The 15418-nt window shown below is 42.0% G+C and overlaps 1 protein-coding gene across 2 annotated transcripts in view; it reads right to left on the reverse strand.

Moving 5' to 3' along the window:
- Nucleotides 1-15418, reverse strand: part of SMAP1 (small ArfGAP 1) — a 381004-nt gene that overhangs the window by 6799 nt on the left and 358787 nt on the right. For both annotated transcript variants that reach the window (XM_069726628.1, XM_069726626.1), the window contains 2 exons: nucleotides 10532-10700; nucleotides 9309-9637 (listed from right to left, as the gene is read on the reverse strand). In XM_069726628.1, the coding sequence (XP_069582729.1) occupies nucleotides 9309-9637; nucleotides 10532-10700 (498 nt within the window). The remainder of the gene's footprint in view (nucleotides 1-9308; nucleotides 9638-10531; nucleotides 10701-15418) is intronic.

A 15418-nucleotide genomic window follows, 5' to 3' on the forward strand; every position in this document is an offset into this window, starting at 1 on the left:
GGAATCTGCATTGGTGTAGCAGCGCATCTACTCCTTCCAGGTTATCTTTTGGGTTCAGAGAGTAGAATCTTTCTACCTTTTGATTCTGCTTTGTGGAAAATAGATCAGCCCCCAGATGGCACAGATTTCTCCAAAAATTTCTTGATTTAGTGACCACTCGCCCTGGTTCAGAACGTGTTGATTCAAGGGTCAGACAACCTTGTCGCAGATTTTCTGAGTGTGTACTTGTAAGAGATAAGAGATGGCTTTCGGCCCAACGAAATAGCCTTCTTGCTTCTTCCATCAGGGGACTCGATCTTGTTCCTCCCTGTCAATTTATATATGATACTGTTGTGCTGTTGTTGGACAACACTACTAGATGTCTCCCTTTGATGTTCTCTGCTGTTTAAAGAATCGCCTGCCTTACTGCTGTTAGTTCGTTTAGGTTTGAGGAAGCCGTTTGCATCTGAGGAACCCATAGACCTTGTAGGATTTGATTTGATAGGTGTGCCCCCTAGCCTAACGGGCTCGCATCCGTGGTCAGTACTACCGGATTCTGGATTGACCATGGGACCCCTTTTTTAAGTTTCTGGATTTTAGCCACCAATTTAGAGAGTTCAGTACCTGTGGTGATATGATTTTTCGATTTAGGTTGTAGGGGTTTTTTGCTTGTTCTGACAAGATCTGCCATTGTAAGTCTCTTGAATGCAGCTGTGCCCATTGGACCGTCAGAATCGTTGCCGTCAACATACCCAAGAGGGACATGGCTTCCCTCACCGAGACGGACTGGGCCACCTGTATTTGTATTATCCGTTGTTTTATGGCCTCGACTTTCCTGTCTGGAAGGAAACAGTATTGTCTGATTGAATTTAACTGAATCCCCAGGAACTCCTGCATCTGGACTGGAATCATTCTTGATTTCCTTAAGTCTATTATCCACCCCAAATTGGTCAATAACTCTCGTAACTGCCTTTGTGCAGTCTTCCTGATTGTCTGCTATAAGGAGAAAATCGTCTAAATAAGGTACTAGTATAATATTTTCTCTCCTCACGAAGGATGCTATTTCTGAAATTATTTTCGTGAAGATACGAGGAGCCACTGATACCCCGAAGGGGAGACATCGGTACTGTAGATGGGTGTAGACTAGCTCCAGCTGTACTACCAACCTCAGATACCGTTGATGCTCTATGCAGATTGGTACATGGTAGTAAGCATCTGTAAGATCTATCACCGCCATGTAACAGCCTGGATACAGTAATTTTACTGCAGTTTTTAGAGTTTCCATTTTGAATTTTTCTACTCGGATGTATTTGTTTAATGCTTTTAGATTGAAGATTGTCCTTAATGACCCATCCGAGTTTTGGTGTGAGGAACAGGGTGCTGTAAAACCCCTTCCCTATCTCTTGTGGTGGTACTCTTACCAGAACTTCTTTGTCTAGAAGAAGATGAATTTCCTTTTCTAGTATCATTTGATCTCTTTTGGCAACGCGGGTGACTTTTATTCAATAAGGAGGCAGGGAGATAAAGTTTAACCGTAGGCCCTCGGATAACAGGTTGATTATCCATTGAGAGGGTTGTAGGATTACCCACTGATGGACAAAAAACCGCAGCCTTCCACCCACTCGGAACATGGCGTCACTGTTTAGAGTCTGGTTTTTGAGGGGGTTTATTTAAGAGGAAACCTCTCTCCCTTCTTTCGCACCAGGTCTTTCCTCGTGTGGGTCTATCCGTTGGACCGCCTCGGCCCGCTTTACCTGATCTCGAAAGGACCGACGAGTGTCATTCCAACGGCGCTTAAAGAAGGGGGGGGTGGAGGGAAATGCTTTTTCTTATCCGCCGCTTTTTCTAAAATTTCATCTAATGCTTTCCCAAACAAATATTGCCCTTCACAGGGTACCGCGCAGAGCTTTACTTTTGACTGTAAGTCAGCATTCCAGTTTTTTAACCACATAGCTCTTCTGCCTGAATTGGAGAGGGCACCCACCCGGGCAGCAAATCGTACTGAATCAATGGATCTGCCAGGATCCCCGCTGCATTTTGTAATGAAGGGATGACTTCCAGAAGTCTGTCTCTTGGACATTTGTTTCTTATTTGGTCGCTTAGCTCATCTAACCATGGCACGGGCAGTGAAAGTAGCTGCTACCCCTGGTTTGAACGCCCAAGTTGAAGCTTCCCAGGCTGATTTTAGAAAGGCATCCACCTTTTTGTCAAGAGGATCTTTTAAGGCACCCATGTCCTCAAAAGGAAGTGCTATGCCCCTGGAGGTACATGCAATAGCTGCATCTAACTTAGGTGCCTTCTCCCAATTTTTAGCAAAATTCCTCATCAAAAGGATATTTATGTTTTAGGGCCTGAGGAACTAAAATTTTCTTATTCGTTTTTTTCCATTCCTTTTTAATTCGTTTTAATATATTATCATGAAACGGAAAAACTCTCAGTTTCCTCCCTTCCAGATTGCTGAACAGAGAGTCCTGAACTGTTTGTTTTTCTTTTGGCGTTTCAAACCCCCAGGGTAGATCTGACCAGTTTTAGCAACTTCCCCACATCTTCGGATAACACATACGGACGACCACACTCTTCATCTAAAGAGTCCAGCTCTGAGTCCTCCCCGGGTGGTAGTTCTACCGGTTCACCCTCAGATTCTATATCAGAAATTTGGGCAGGCGTAGAAGGAGGATTTACAGAGCTCTGCAACCCATGTTTCAATTGCTCCTTCACTGTGTTTTTCACTTTGTCCCTAACAATAGCCTTAATATTCTGGAGTAAAGATGATGACACTTCAGTCACAGTTTTCTCTATACATGGACGACATATCCGCTTCTCATATGTTCTGAGAAGGCTCTTATCACAGAGTGCACATACTTTATTCTTTTGTTTAGAGGTAGCTTTCTTTCCCTGAATACATATACAGAAAGACAATGTTACTGATATAATCTGCCTTACAAAGGCACTCACCCACCAGACCCTCAACACCACGACAGGCTGTGGGTTTTCTGCTGGGACCGCCGATTCCACCGCGTCTGCCATTCCGCAGGAGGCTTTTGCCAGCGCCTGCTTGCCGCCTTGCTGTTTAAATATATGTAGGAAGGAAACTGTGTGTGAATCCCTGAAAGTTCTCCCCTTGTGAGTGTCAGCACACAGCTCCCTCCGTAGCGTCACTTCCGTTTGCAAACCGGAAGTCCTCCCATTCACTTAGCGCCAGCTTCGTGACGGGGAACGCCCACTTTGTTTCCTCCACGGCCCAGCCTCCAGCCAGGATCGGACGCCGGGGAGCTTGTAGCAGGAAGGACGCTACAGATGCAGCTCTCCAGGTCTGTAGTGACATGCGCGCCGACCCCGCTGTGGACCTTGGTCACCGGACCAGACTGACAGACGGAGATCCCTCCGCATGCAGCACCGCAGGCTCCCCACAGGAACAGGAAGCCAAACTGGGGAGAGAGGTACCGCCCCCATCTTTTATCTCCACTGAAGGTTTCCTGTTCCTGGGGGCAGGGCCATCTCTCATGTATCGGTGCTGTCATGGGGAAGGGAAAATTTTCATTTCTGAGGAAGACTATTTGTAATGTCATTTTATTACAGATAAGACGGAATAAGATTTTCTGTCTCATTTATCAAGCATCTCATATAAACATGTCTGGTTGACCAAAGTAACCAATCACAGTGCAGCTTTCATTTTCCCACAGCTGTTTATGAAATGAAAGATGAGGGCTGACTGGTGAACTGGCTTAGTTGCCCATAGTAACCACAGGCTATAGATAAAGGAGGCCTAATTATTCTATGAGAAAAGAACCCCTACACAATTACCAAAGTGGGTGAGGGGCAGATGTGTGCTGCATTATGGCAGCTATGGTGCAGAGCATGATTTAGGCAGACAACTAATGACACACACTGCACACGTCTGAAGGCACTTTAAGGCTACTTTCACACATCAGTTTTTTGCTGTCAGGCACAACCCGGCGAATTTTGAAAAAAACGGATCCGGCAAATGTTGCCACCGGATCCGTTTTTTTCTCATAGACTAGTATTAGCGATGGATGGCCTCACGTTTCATACGTTTTTCGTCGGATCCGTCAAAAATTATTTTTTCGTCGGCCAGAGAAATCGGACATAGTAACTTTTTTTTGTTCGTCGAAAAAACAGACAGCGACAGATCCGTCACTTCCTGTAATGAAACCCTATAGCACCTGTCTCTCTCTGGAACAGCTAGTCGGAACCGGCGAAAAAACTGATCCGTCACGTCAAAATTGCGGAATGCATTATAAATGATGGGATGCATATGTATGCATTTTTTAAGCGTTTTTATAGCGAAACACCACAAAAAAAAAATTCTGAACGTGTACACAGCCTTAAGGACCAGGGGTATTTCCATTTTTGCATTTCCATTTTTTGCTCCCCTTCTTCCCAGAGCCATAACTGTTGTTTTTCCATCATTACAGCCATGTGAGGGCTTTTTTTTTTTGCAGGATAAGTTGTACTTTAGAACAACAACAAAAAAAGTCGCCATTTTCTGAGACCCCTAGCGCCTCCATCTGTGGCTGGGTGAGTTCTTTATTTTTTGTGCGCCGCTCTGATGTTTTTATTGATACCATTTTGGTGTGTATACGTTTGGAGTTTAGATTTTTTGTGGGGGGCGCTACATCGTTTACCGATCTGATTAATTAATTTATTTATATTGAAAGATTGGGCAATTCTGAACGCGGCGACAAAAAAATGTGTGTTTTTAACGGTTTTATTTTGAAAGGGGCGAATGTTTTTTTTTTTTTACTTTTTTTTATACTTTTAAAAAATTTTTTAAACTTTTTACTTGCTTCAATAGTCCATGGGAGACTAGAAACTGATCATCGGATTGCTTGTGCTACATAGGGTAGGGCTGCAGCCCTGTTCTATGTAGCAGAAATACTCCCCAGGTTGTCATGCCAACCCATAAGCGTCCCGCAGTCATCTGACACGAGCGCCGATGGATGGGGTTAGACACGCTTCCTATGCGTACATGTCGCTGTCAGGGGCAAATGACAGCTGATCAGATGAGCTGTCATGGGCCGGAAAAGATGCGAGCTAATTGCTGGAGCCCGAACCAAACAGGGGAAGGCTTCCAATGTAGGATATATCCGTCATTGGACGTTAACGGGTTAAGAGACATGCTTCTATATCCTTTTGCTTGCAATAACACAGGGACTATAGAACTGCTTTCCCCTCTGTTACAGAAGTCCTAGTGTAGCAGCAGGGTGCAGATCAATATGAAAACTTTATTTTTACTATTTCTATTAAAAGCCAAGTAAAACACATTAATAAAAACACCAAGATTCCGGATTCACAGGTTTCCATCTTTTTTGCCACACTCATGAAAGAAATTAATCAAAAACAGAGTGTTATTATAATACCAGTTGGCTTAAATGACAGTGGTAATTAGCAGAGGACGCCAGAGTTTTCATATAGCGGCTTATCCTAGAATAACTTGGCGACTCCGCCAGCTGAACTAAGACATTGTGTGCACAAGGCCAAACTGTGCATTTTGGGGTTTGGGCTTTTATGAGTAGCCTGAAAAAAAAAGCACATTATCTAGGAAACTTGGCTTCATTCACTAAGTCAGTTATTCAATCCATTCTTAAATATAAAAGAAATAGAAGAAAAAGACCGGATTCACATAATGATAAGACAGCCATATTTAAGGCCACACCATCCAAATACTCCCCCTCCAAAAAAACAACAACTATTTTGATGATCCAAGTTTGGATACAATCAAAGCTATGGGCAGGTAGATAAATAGTTGGAGATGCTATTAAAGTTGATACACTACATGATTATCAGAAAAGCTTTAATATATGACTTTATTCATTGACATCTCCACTGGTTTTGGGCTTAGAACTCAAGTGGGTGGTTCAAGACAAAGATAGGCAGCCGTCCGTCTTTAAATTGGCCTTCACACATGCAGTTGACAGTCAATGTACAATCAGATTTCCCGAAAAGCTGTGGGTCTACTGACCCAAACTCAGTAAATTTATAGGCATATTTGATACTGTTGAATCTCAAAAACCTTTTTGATAGTGAGGGTGATCAATGAGTGGAACAGGCTGTCACAACAAGTGGCGAGTTCTCCTTCAATGGAAGTCTTCATCTAGAGGCTGGACAGACATCTGTCTGAGATGGTTTAGTGCATCCTGCATTGAGCTGGGGGTTGGACACGATGACCCTGGAGGTCCCTTCCTATTCTAAGTCAGGAGACCCATGGCCAGTCTGGAAAACAGGGGTTAAACTTGGTATCTGTTAGACCTGGGTGTGCATACATCGATTTGGAGGATGTCCTTGACCACTATTGGCCAGAAATAAGCAAACATTTAATTTAATAAAATATTATAAATGAAAAGTGTGTTTTTATTCTGTGCGAAAGTTTTCAAGTCAATATAGATCTGTTGAGCTTCTCCTATATAATATGATGCTGGCAGAACAAACAGCATGTTCAGTATGACGGGTTCCCTTTAGGCAAAACCATAGGGAGCACAGGAGTCAATGGAATACAGATGGTACAGTCATGCAGGACTGGTCTTATTCAGGGAGGACCATACTCTACTCACCAGCAGAAGATACTTGGAGTGGCATTATAGTAAAACAGAAGAACGTTTTATGCTGTTGCTTTAAACATTTCATTTTCACTTGTGCCGCTATAAAGCTTCGCATGAAATAATGGCAGTTAAAAATCTGGGAGTAATAAAGCTTTAAGCTATGTGCGGGAGCATTTGCATGTGGGCAGCATTTAAAACTAATTAAAAAGTTTGCCATCACCAGCTGCTCACTGCTAATTAGTCTTCACATTTGCGTCTTGGTAAGAACAAAAAAATGACAGTGATGTTACCCAAGACTCTCACATTTCACCCACAATTTACAGTATCGAGTGAATCCCCTTCACTTCACGTGAACATGGATTAAGGCTCAAACCTCTGACCGCTCCAGAAATACTCACAAAGTTCAGACACCAGATTTATCACCAACTCTTACAGAGACACGAGTTTATTTCGTTCACTAGACTTTCATTACTTTATTATGGTAATAAAAGTCATACATGGATAGTAATTCTCATAAATAGGAGACATATTAACCCGTTCAAGACCTGGAATGTTTTTCTGCATGTTCTTTTCCTCCCCTCTGACCAGAGCGGTTATGCTCTTGTTGACATAACTGTTTGTTTGCCAAACAAGTTTTGAATAACATCATTGTATCATATAGAGTATTGAATAATGGGAAAGCATGGTGGCTCAGTGGTTAACACTATTGCTTTGCAGCGCTGAGGTCCCAAATTCAAATCCCACCAAGGACAACATCTGCAAGGAGTTTGTATGTTCTCCCCGTGATTGCATGAGTTTCCTACGGGTACTCCCGTTTCCTCCCAGACTCCAAAGACACACTGATAGGGAATGGACAGTGCTAATCAGGAATCAATATCACCATTACACACTGAACGGGAAAGAAACCACTGGGTAAATCTGACATGGAGAAGGACTTGGGGATCCTAGTTAATGATAAACCTACCTGGAGCAGCCAGTGCCTGAATACACATGATGAGAGCATTATACTGCCTCTGTACAAAGACTGCACATGGAGTACTGTGTACAGTTTTGCGCACCAGTGCTCAGGAAGGATATAATGGAACTAGAGTGAGTACAAAGAAAGGCAACAAAATTAATAAAGGCGATGGGGGAACTACAACACCCAGAGAGATTAGCAAAATTAGGATTATTTAGTCTAAAAAAAAGACGACTGAGGGAAATCTAATAACCATGTATAAGTATATAAGGGGACAATACAAATATTTCGCCAAGGATCTGTTTATACCAAGGAAGGTGACTGTCACAGGGGAGCATTCTCTGCGTCTGGAGAGAAGGTTTTTCCACCAACATAGAAGAGGATTCTTTATTGTTAGGGCAGTAAGAATCTTGAATTGCTTGCCTGAGGAGGTGGTGATGGCAAACTCAGTCGAGGGGTTCAACAGAGGCCTGGATGTCTTCCTGGAGCAGAACAATATTGTATCTTACAGTTATTAGGTTCTTTAGAAGGATGTAGATCCGAGGATTTATTCTGACGGAAATAGGCTGAACTGGATGGACAAATGTCTTTTTGGCCTTGCTAACTATGTTACTAATAATGTGGAATTAATGGCTCTATATAAGTGTGTAAAATAAAAAACAATAATAAGCTGGGTGAAATGGTGAAAAAAATTGCATTCTGATATTTGTTTTTTAGGTTTTGTTTTTACAGCATTCAGTGTGTGGTAAAATTGGGAGGGTGCACTGACGGAAAAAAATGCATTTTCCCCTCTTTTTGCTTTACCTGTACTGTTTAAATAATTTTATATTTTGATAGATCAGATGTTTATGGACAAGGCAACAATGTTTTTTTTTTTTTACATTGGTTAATTTCTTCATTTCTGAACGGGAAAAAGGGGTGCGATTTAAAATTTTATATATTTTTTCTTATTAATTTACATTTTATATTTTTTGTCCCCTAGAAGACTTGAACCTATGATTGTTCACCCTATATACTGCAATACTACAGTATGATAGTTTATAGTGTCACAAAATTTTCTCTGTGAAGTCAAGCCTAGGCTTCGTTGGAAGACTAAGATTACAGCCATATGGGTCTTCAGCAATCCTCCACCTGCCCTGGTAACCCATCGATTCTCCACAATCACTTTTGGTGGGTCAGTGGCTGACCGCGGCATTTACAGTGCTGCTGTGTCAACAATCGGGAGTTGTAAAAGCCAGCATCAGCACGATATGGAGCGAGCTCAGCTCTTGAGCCAGTTCTATATGCCCAGAACATAACCTGTCCAAAAATATATTCACAGGTCATTAAGGGGTTGAAAATAAGATATTAAGCAATACTACACCATACAATGGAAATACACTGGATTAAAGATGCATTCTTAACTTGGATACTTATGGCCTATTCCACCTGCAAGGAGTTTGTATGATCTCCCCGTGTTGGCGTGGGTTTTCTCCCACACTCCAAAGGCATACTGATAGGGAATCTAGATTGTGAGCCCCAATGGGGACAATGATAATGTCTGTAAAGCAATGTGGAATTAATGGCACTTTCTGAGTTAAATAAATATTCACACAATAAATGCTAAATGTAGAACCACTGGGAATGACACCGATGAGTAGGAACAGCTGCCCCTCAACTTCAGTCTTGCCTGGAGCTGCAGCCACAGTGACTTGAAAGGTGGCTGCACATACCCAGCTTTCTCCATTCACTTATATGGTAGACATGAGAAAACCCCAGTAAGGTCAATAAAAGCTTTTGGGCTATAAAGCCTTATCAATTTAAGGTATTACCTGTGAAATATTCCAAGTGGCAGGCTGATTCTGCTGCATGCCAAATTTATTTGGAGGTGCTCCCATATTTGTGATCATTCCTGACTGTGGTGCCATCATATTAGGAGGCAGCCCCATAACTCCAGCTGCAGTATTTCCTACAAATCCATTTGGAATTCCCATGCCAACCATCATTCCAGAATTTTGTCCCATGGCAGTCATAGGTTGACCCATCATGTTACCCATCATACCAGTAGTTGCAGGAACAGATACCCCCATTGGAGGAAAAGCCTGGAAGTTTGTCGTAGGTTGAGTGGAGTATGGCATTGAAGAAGGACCCATGAACATACCTAGATTTAGGAAAAAATAGGTTATAAGCCAAGGGGAGTGCAAACATGCAAACATAATAAACAATGTATACCTTAACTTACTGGTAATGTACACAATATATTAGGTCAATAAAGGACAAGTTGTTTTCTCTACAGAGAATTTGTCACTGAATTCATGTTGCCCAAGCCACCTGCAGCATGAATCAGCCTGGCTGCACAAGTGTATTTTTCTCTGAAATGCTGTATGGTTACAGAGAAAATATAGTTTCAAGTGCTGGCCAGGGACTATAGACAGACATGAGACTAGTCCAGCCTCAAAATGAAAGGCCTCTTACTAAGTATCTAAGTACACAAGCAGAAAAAACCTGTCAATCACCAGGAACGGCAGCCAGGAGCTGGCTAGGAGCTGCACCGAACAAGTCTGGTCTCTGTCTATGGTCTGCAGACGGACATTCAAACTCATTTTTCTTTGAAATAGCTTGAAAGTTTCAGAAAAAAAATGATATACTTAATCGAGAATCCAGGCTCTGATTTATACTGCCTGTGATTTGGGCAGTATGAATAAAGTGGCAGTTTCCCTTTAAATGCCATATCTGACCAGCAGCTGATGGGATCTCGCTCACAATCATAGATCAATGGCTACTACTCTGGGAAACCCTCAGCGACTGATTATTTTCATTGCGTTCTCCATCTTCTATTACACAACAGTCACTAAAAATATCTTTCCAACTGATCTGTACTGTTTGCTACACTTACCCTAGTACCTGCATCTCCTCTCAAACCCAACATTCTGAAAAGATTTCTTCGAATGAGAGAGTCAATTAAAATTTCTATTTTCTATTTCCTCCCAAGCGACAACAATTCAGAAAACCATGTATCGGTTCAGCCTATACAGTATATGTGCCCAATACATACCTGATGTGTTAGGGTGCTGCATATTTGTTGTACCATAAAGTGACAAGATGGAGTCTTTAGATAAAGGTTTTTTAGTAGTATCATCAGACTTTGTAGATGGTTCAGTAAATAAATCTAAGTCTCCAGAAGACTGAGGTATGCTGGGAGCTGCCGGGGCTGTGGATGTAACCTTGAAAGAATAATGGAAAAGATGTGTTAGACTCTGAAACCAACGTGTATAAATGGATAACTAGACCAGATTACACTTGACAATTAAAAAGGAGGTCTAGCACCTAATAAGTATTTTCTAACTATATCGTTATGCCCTAACCACTTTTGTAATTAGCTTTATTATAAAACACTGCACACATCTCCCCATCTACCTAATTTCTAAATGTGTGTTTTTTACCTCCTGTGACGTTTCATTTCAGTGGAACCTCAAACATGACGTCACAGGAGGCTAGGGCTGCACTCACTTCCCACAATGTCTATTGCCCCTACTGGAACACTATATCATCAGGGGGAAATGTTGAAATTACTTACTAGTGTCCTGCATTGCTGTCTCCTCTGAACACATCCTGGATCCTGTGTGATGGAAACTGTGGCAGATATGAGTGCAGCATCGGCTCTCTGCCTCGATCTCCACTGCTGCCGTAGCCATTATTAAATACATCATCGGGTGGCAAAATAGAAGCAGTGAGTGACACCAGTGCCAGCCCATAGTTTCCAGCACCATTCACAAATGAGTAGTAAACAGGGGGGCATTGCTGGTATCAATCACTGCTTCTATCACCACCCCTGACAACTTGTTTAAAGACAATGCTAGAAGCTTTAGGGCAGCAATTATGTCACTTACTGCTTCTATCTCTGCCCAATAATGACGACTTTCACAGAGTCTACAGAGGTGGCAGAAAAAAGCAGAGATCGTCACAGCCCTCACATCTGCCATAGTGTTCGTCACACAAGATCAAGGACTAGGGATGAGAGCGGAGATCTCATCTCACAAGATCTTGGCGGCCATTTTCCTGCAGTCCACCGCAGAGTAAACCATGCAAGTGCAGGGGCTCTGTGCTTTCACAAAATGTCGGAAGTCCCCGCACCACCGAACACCCGCAGGGTCACACATCCGAACACCCCCTCATCCCTGCCTGTGGTCTGCAGCAACGCTCCACTCTTGCCTCCTCCAGAAGCGACCCTGCTCCACTGTGACTGGTAAGGAATAGCCGCATTATAAGACGCACCCCTATTTTTACCCAAAATACAGTACCTCCCACTGAAGACAGCTTGTCTGTCTCTGGGCAGCTTTGCATACATGAGCCAACACATGCTGCAGTGCCAGCAGACTGACTGCCGAATTGCCAGTATTGTTACCAGTGCAGGTTACTGGGTGGCCACCCTGATGGATCCCCGCTACAAGGACAACGTACCATCATTACTTCAGTCACTGGACAGGGATCACAAAATGTGTGAATACAAGCACATTCCGGTAAAAGAGAAAAAAAAGAAAAACTACTAATGGCTTTCCCACCTGACAACAGGGGCTCTGTGTAACAACAAGGCAGAGGTGGAGGAGGAAGTTGTCAACACAGCTGGGGCACTGCCACCACCTCAAAATCGGAAGGCAGGGTTAGTATGGCTGAAATGTGGAAAAACTTATTAAGCACGCCACAACATCCAGCACCACCATCTGATATGGTCTGTATTAGCAGGAGGCAGCGTTACAACAACATGGTGGAAGAGTACCTGTTCACACGTCTCCAAATTGGACACATGGCCTGAGCTTGCCCTTTATGCTTTGGAGGTGCTTGCCTGCCCTGCAACAAGTGTACTGTCGGAACATGTGTTTAGCACGGCATTAGAGGGGGTCATCCCAGACAGGTGCATCCACCTGTCTACATCCAACGTTGGTAACCCAACATGCCTTAAAATGAACCAGGCGTGGATCACACACACGACTTGTCTAGTCATCCAAATGTATGGACAACAATAACATCCTTGCCCAACCAATCTTTAACTAGCTGCCATTTGTTTCATTTGGAGGCCTCCTCCACAAATAAAAAAAACAAAACAAGAAACTGTTGACAACCTCCTCCTCTTCCACCTACAAGATAAGTCCCCGTCTATATAGGGAATTATACCAGTATGTTCTCCTGATGAAGCAAACTATGTACAAGTAACCCCTTGGAGGGCATTTCATTAAAGCACTTCATATATTGTTTGTCTGGGATTTAAATACCAGATTCTGGAAATATGTTACTGGGCTCTTGTTGAATATATTATAGGAGATTTTGAGACCTGGAGATACTTGCAAATGCAATTTTTGCCACTACTTGACAGAGAAATTCTTTTGGACTGTACGTTGTAGCACCTTTCAATTTTGATGGCTCTCAAAACCCTGTATACTATTTTTGGGGAACATGTGCAATATTTGCCTATACCCTTGAATCTCTCAGTTATTGTATGTCTGTTCTGTTTTGGCTCTATTAGCCTCTCTCTCTGATATATTACATGTACAATATGGTGTATGAGAAGCAAGATACCATGCTGACCCGATTTTATTTATATATATAAAATATAATATATATATTTATTAACATATGGTACCTTATTGCTAAGACTTTTTTCACCCTATGTATCTTTATAGGGTCATCTAGGGAGAGGGAGGGATAGCCGTTGATGAGTGGGGGCGCCACCCTCCGCTGATAGAAAGGGAGGTAATAGTGACATAATAGGGATTTTCTTTCCCTCCTCCTTCCTCCATCTGCATTATTGAACATAGACTTTTGTTTTACTGTTGGGGTAAAATTATATTATGCCATTATGCAAATGTTACAATTGTATTAAAAGTAATAAAAGTTAAGTTCCAGCTGTAGAAAACAGAATCAACCAAACCGTGTTGACCAAGTTCAGCTCCTGATCCCGCGCCCTACACTTCACGTGACATGGGATGTACATGTAAATCATATTTTGATAGGGGATTAATAGCATTAATGGTCCGTGTACATAGAATCCACTAATAGGGCATTCTCGCTGCATACTGTTCTATGTACTATAGGTGCAGGCATTTAGAATACAAGGTTTTAAGTTTCTATATAAAACCTAATATCAAGTGCAAACAATTGGAATGGAAGGCTCGATTTAAGAGTTTCTCTTTGATCAAGTAGAGTCAACACAGATGAAAAAAAAATCCTACTTTTACTTATTTCTTATCATGCATTAAATAGAGAGAAGGCCAAGTGATTGGTTGCAGGGAAAAAACTGGGAATGAGACAAAACTAGAAGTGATGAACAGGGCCAGGAGATCGAAAATGGAACAAATATTGCCGGGAGCGAATATCGTGGACAGATCTTTGACTTGCTGAAGTTAGCAAAAGTCTGGAACACAACAATTGTGCTAACCAGAAAAAGACAAGACGGTCACCACAAACTAGGATCCAGAAGCACTAGAGGTCCCATGGCCCTAGTGCACATTCAAGCTGCCACGTGACCACTACAGCCGACCAACAGCATCAATAACCACATAGCACGCTACTGGCAACATACGACTGCTGAACGGTAATACAAATAGTACAGAACAGGGAGAGGTGACTTGAGAGAGATTAAAATATACACAATCATAGCCATAAGTGTTGGCAGCCTTTAAATTGTTCCAGAAAATTAAGTATTTCTTCCAGAAAATTATCGCAATTATAGGTGTTGTTATACTCGTTTACTTCCAGGGTATATATAGATAGGAACACCACAAAAAACAAAAAAGAACAGAGGGGAAAAAAAGCAAATCAGACAATTTCACACTAATCCCCAAAAATGGGTCCGACTAAATTGTTGGCACCCTCAACTTAATATTTGGTTGCACACTTTTTGGAATAAATAACTGAAATCAATTGCTTCCTATAACGATCAACAAGCTTCTTACACCTCTCAAGTGGAATTTTGGAGAACTCTTCTTTTGCAAACTGCTTCAGGACAGGACAAAAATATTCAAGCTGTCACTTATCAATTAGTTTCACAGGGGAAATAAAACGTGAACAGGAACTTATTATAGATGTCACATACGCAAAGTGACATTACTTTTGCACAAATTGGTAACGGCCACAGACTTTTTTATAATCTGAATAAGTAAACCAGAACTAGAATTGATTATTAACATGTGGTCCTCTTTAGGTATTGTGCAAGGCCGCTGTAAACTGCTGCTCAGATAATTACTATGCATATAAACCCAACAATCGGGATCTAAATTCCAGAGCTCGTTTTCCTTCGGGCAGGCACTACAACATGTAACTATTACAGCTTGCCTGTTCTTTCCCGTGAAACCAATCTCCAGTCTCATGAGTACCCAGTTTGGGCTTTCCCCAGATTCATCCAATTTACGAATATATATTGTGCGCCAATCTCCTTTGACTTCCCACGCCTCTGCATAATATTGATATTGTCCAACTATCCAGTTCTCCTGCTATACTTCCCCCAGTTCCCTGTGGACCTCCCTGCTGAGCATAACCTTCAGAAGCCAAATCACAATGAATCACTAATTGCATAGACGCCTTCTTTATTGTATTTCCAAGAAAAAAAACAAAACAACAAGCTTGGTCCAAGTCCATTTTATTGCTAATAATCAGAAATGTCAATGGTCATATATGAAGAACTATTATTACAGCACCCTTCAAATGTCTCACAAGAAAACCCAAGACAAACCGTCAAGACTTTGAAGTCTCCTTGTTTGGGTCAAACACCTCTCCCGTCAGGGTCACCCTTGATGAATACATACATGATATGGCAGCGTTACAAAGATAAGCTAAGGCTGCTCTCTACTTAATGGAAATTTCCAATGTGAAAACACCCATGTGCTGCCATAGATCATTCTAAAAACCACTTTCCGAATAGAAGCACTCAAGCTCTATTTATTTTTTC

Source organism: Ranitomeya imitator, chromosome 5, assembly GCF_032444005.1.
Source record: "Ranitomeya imitator isolate aRanImi1 chromosome 5, aRanImi1.pri, whole genome shotgun sequence".
Lineage (NCBI taxonomy): Eukaryota > Metazoa > Chordata > Amphibia > Anura > Dendrobatidae > Ranitomeya > Ranitomeya imitator.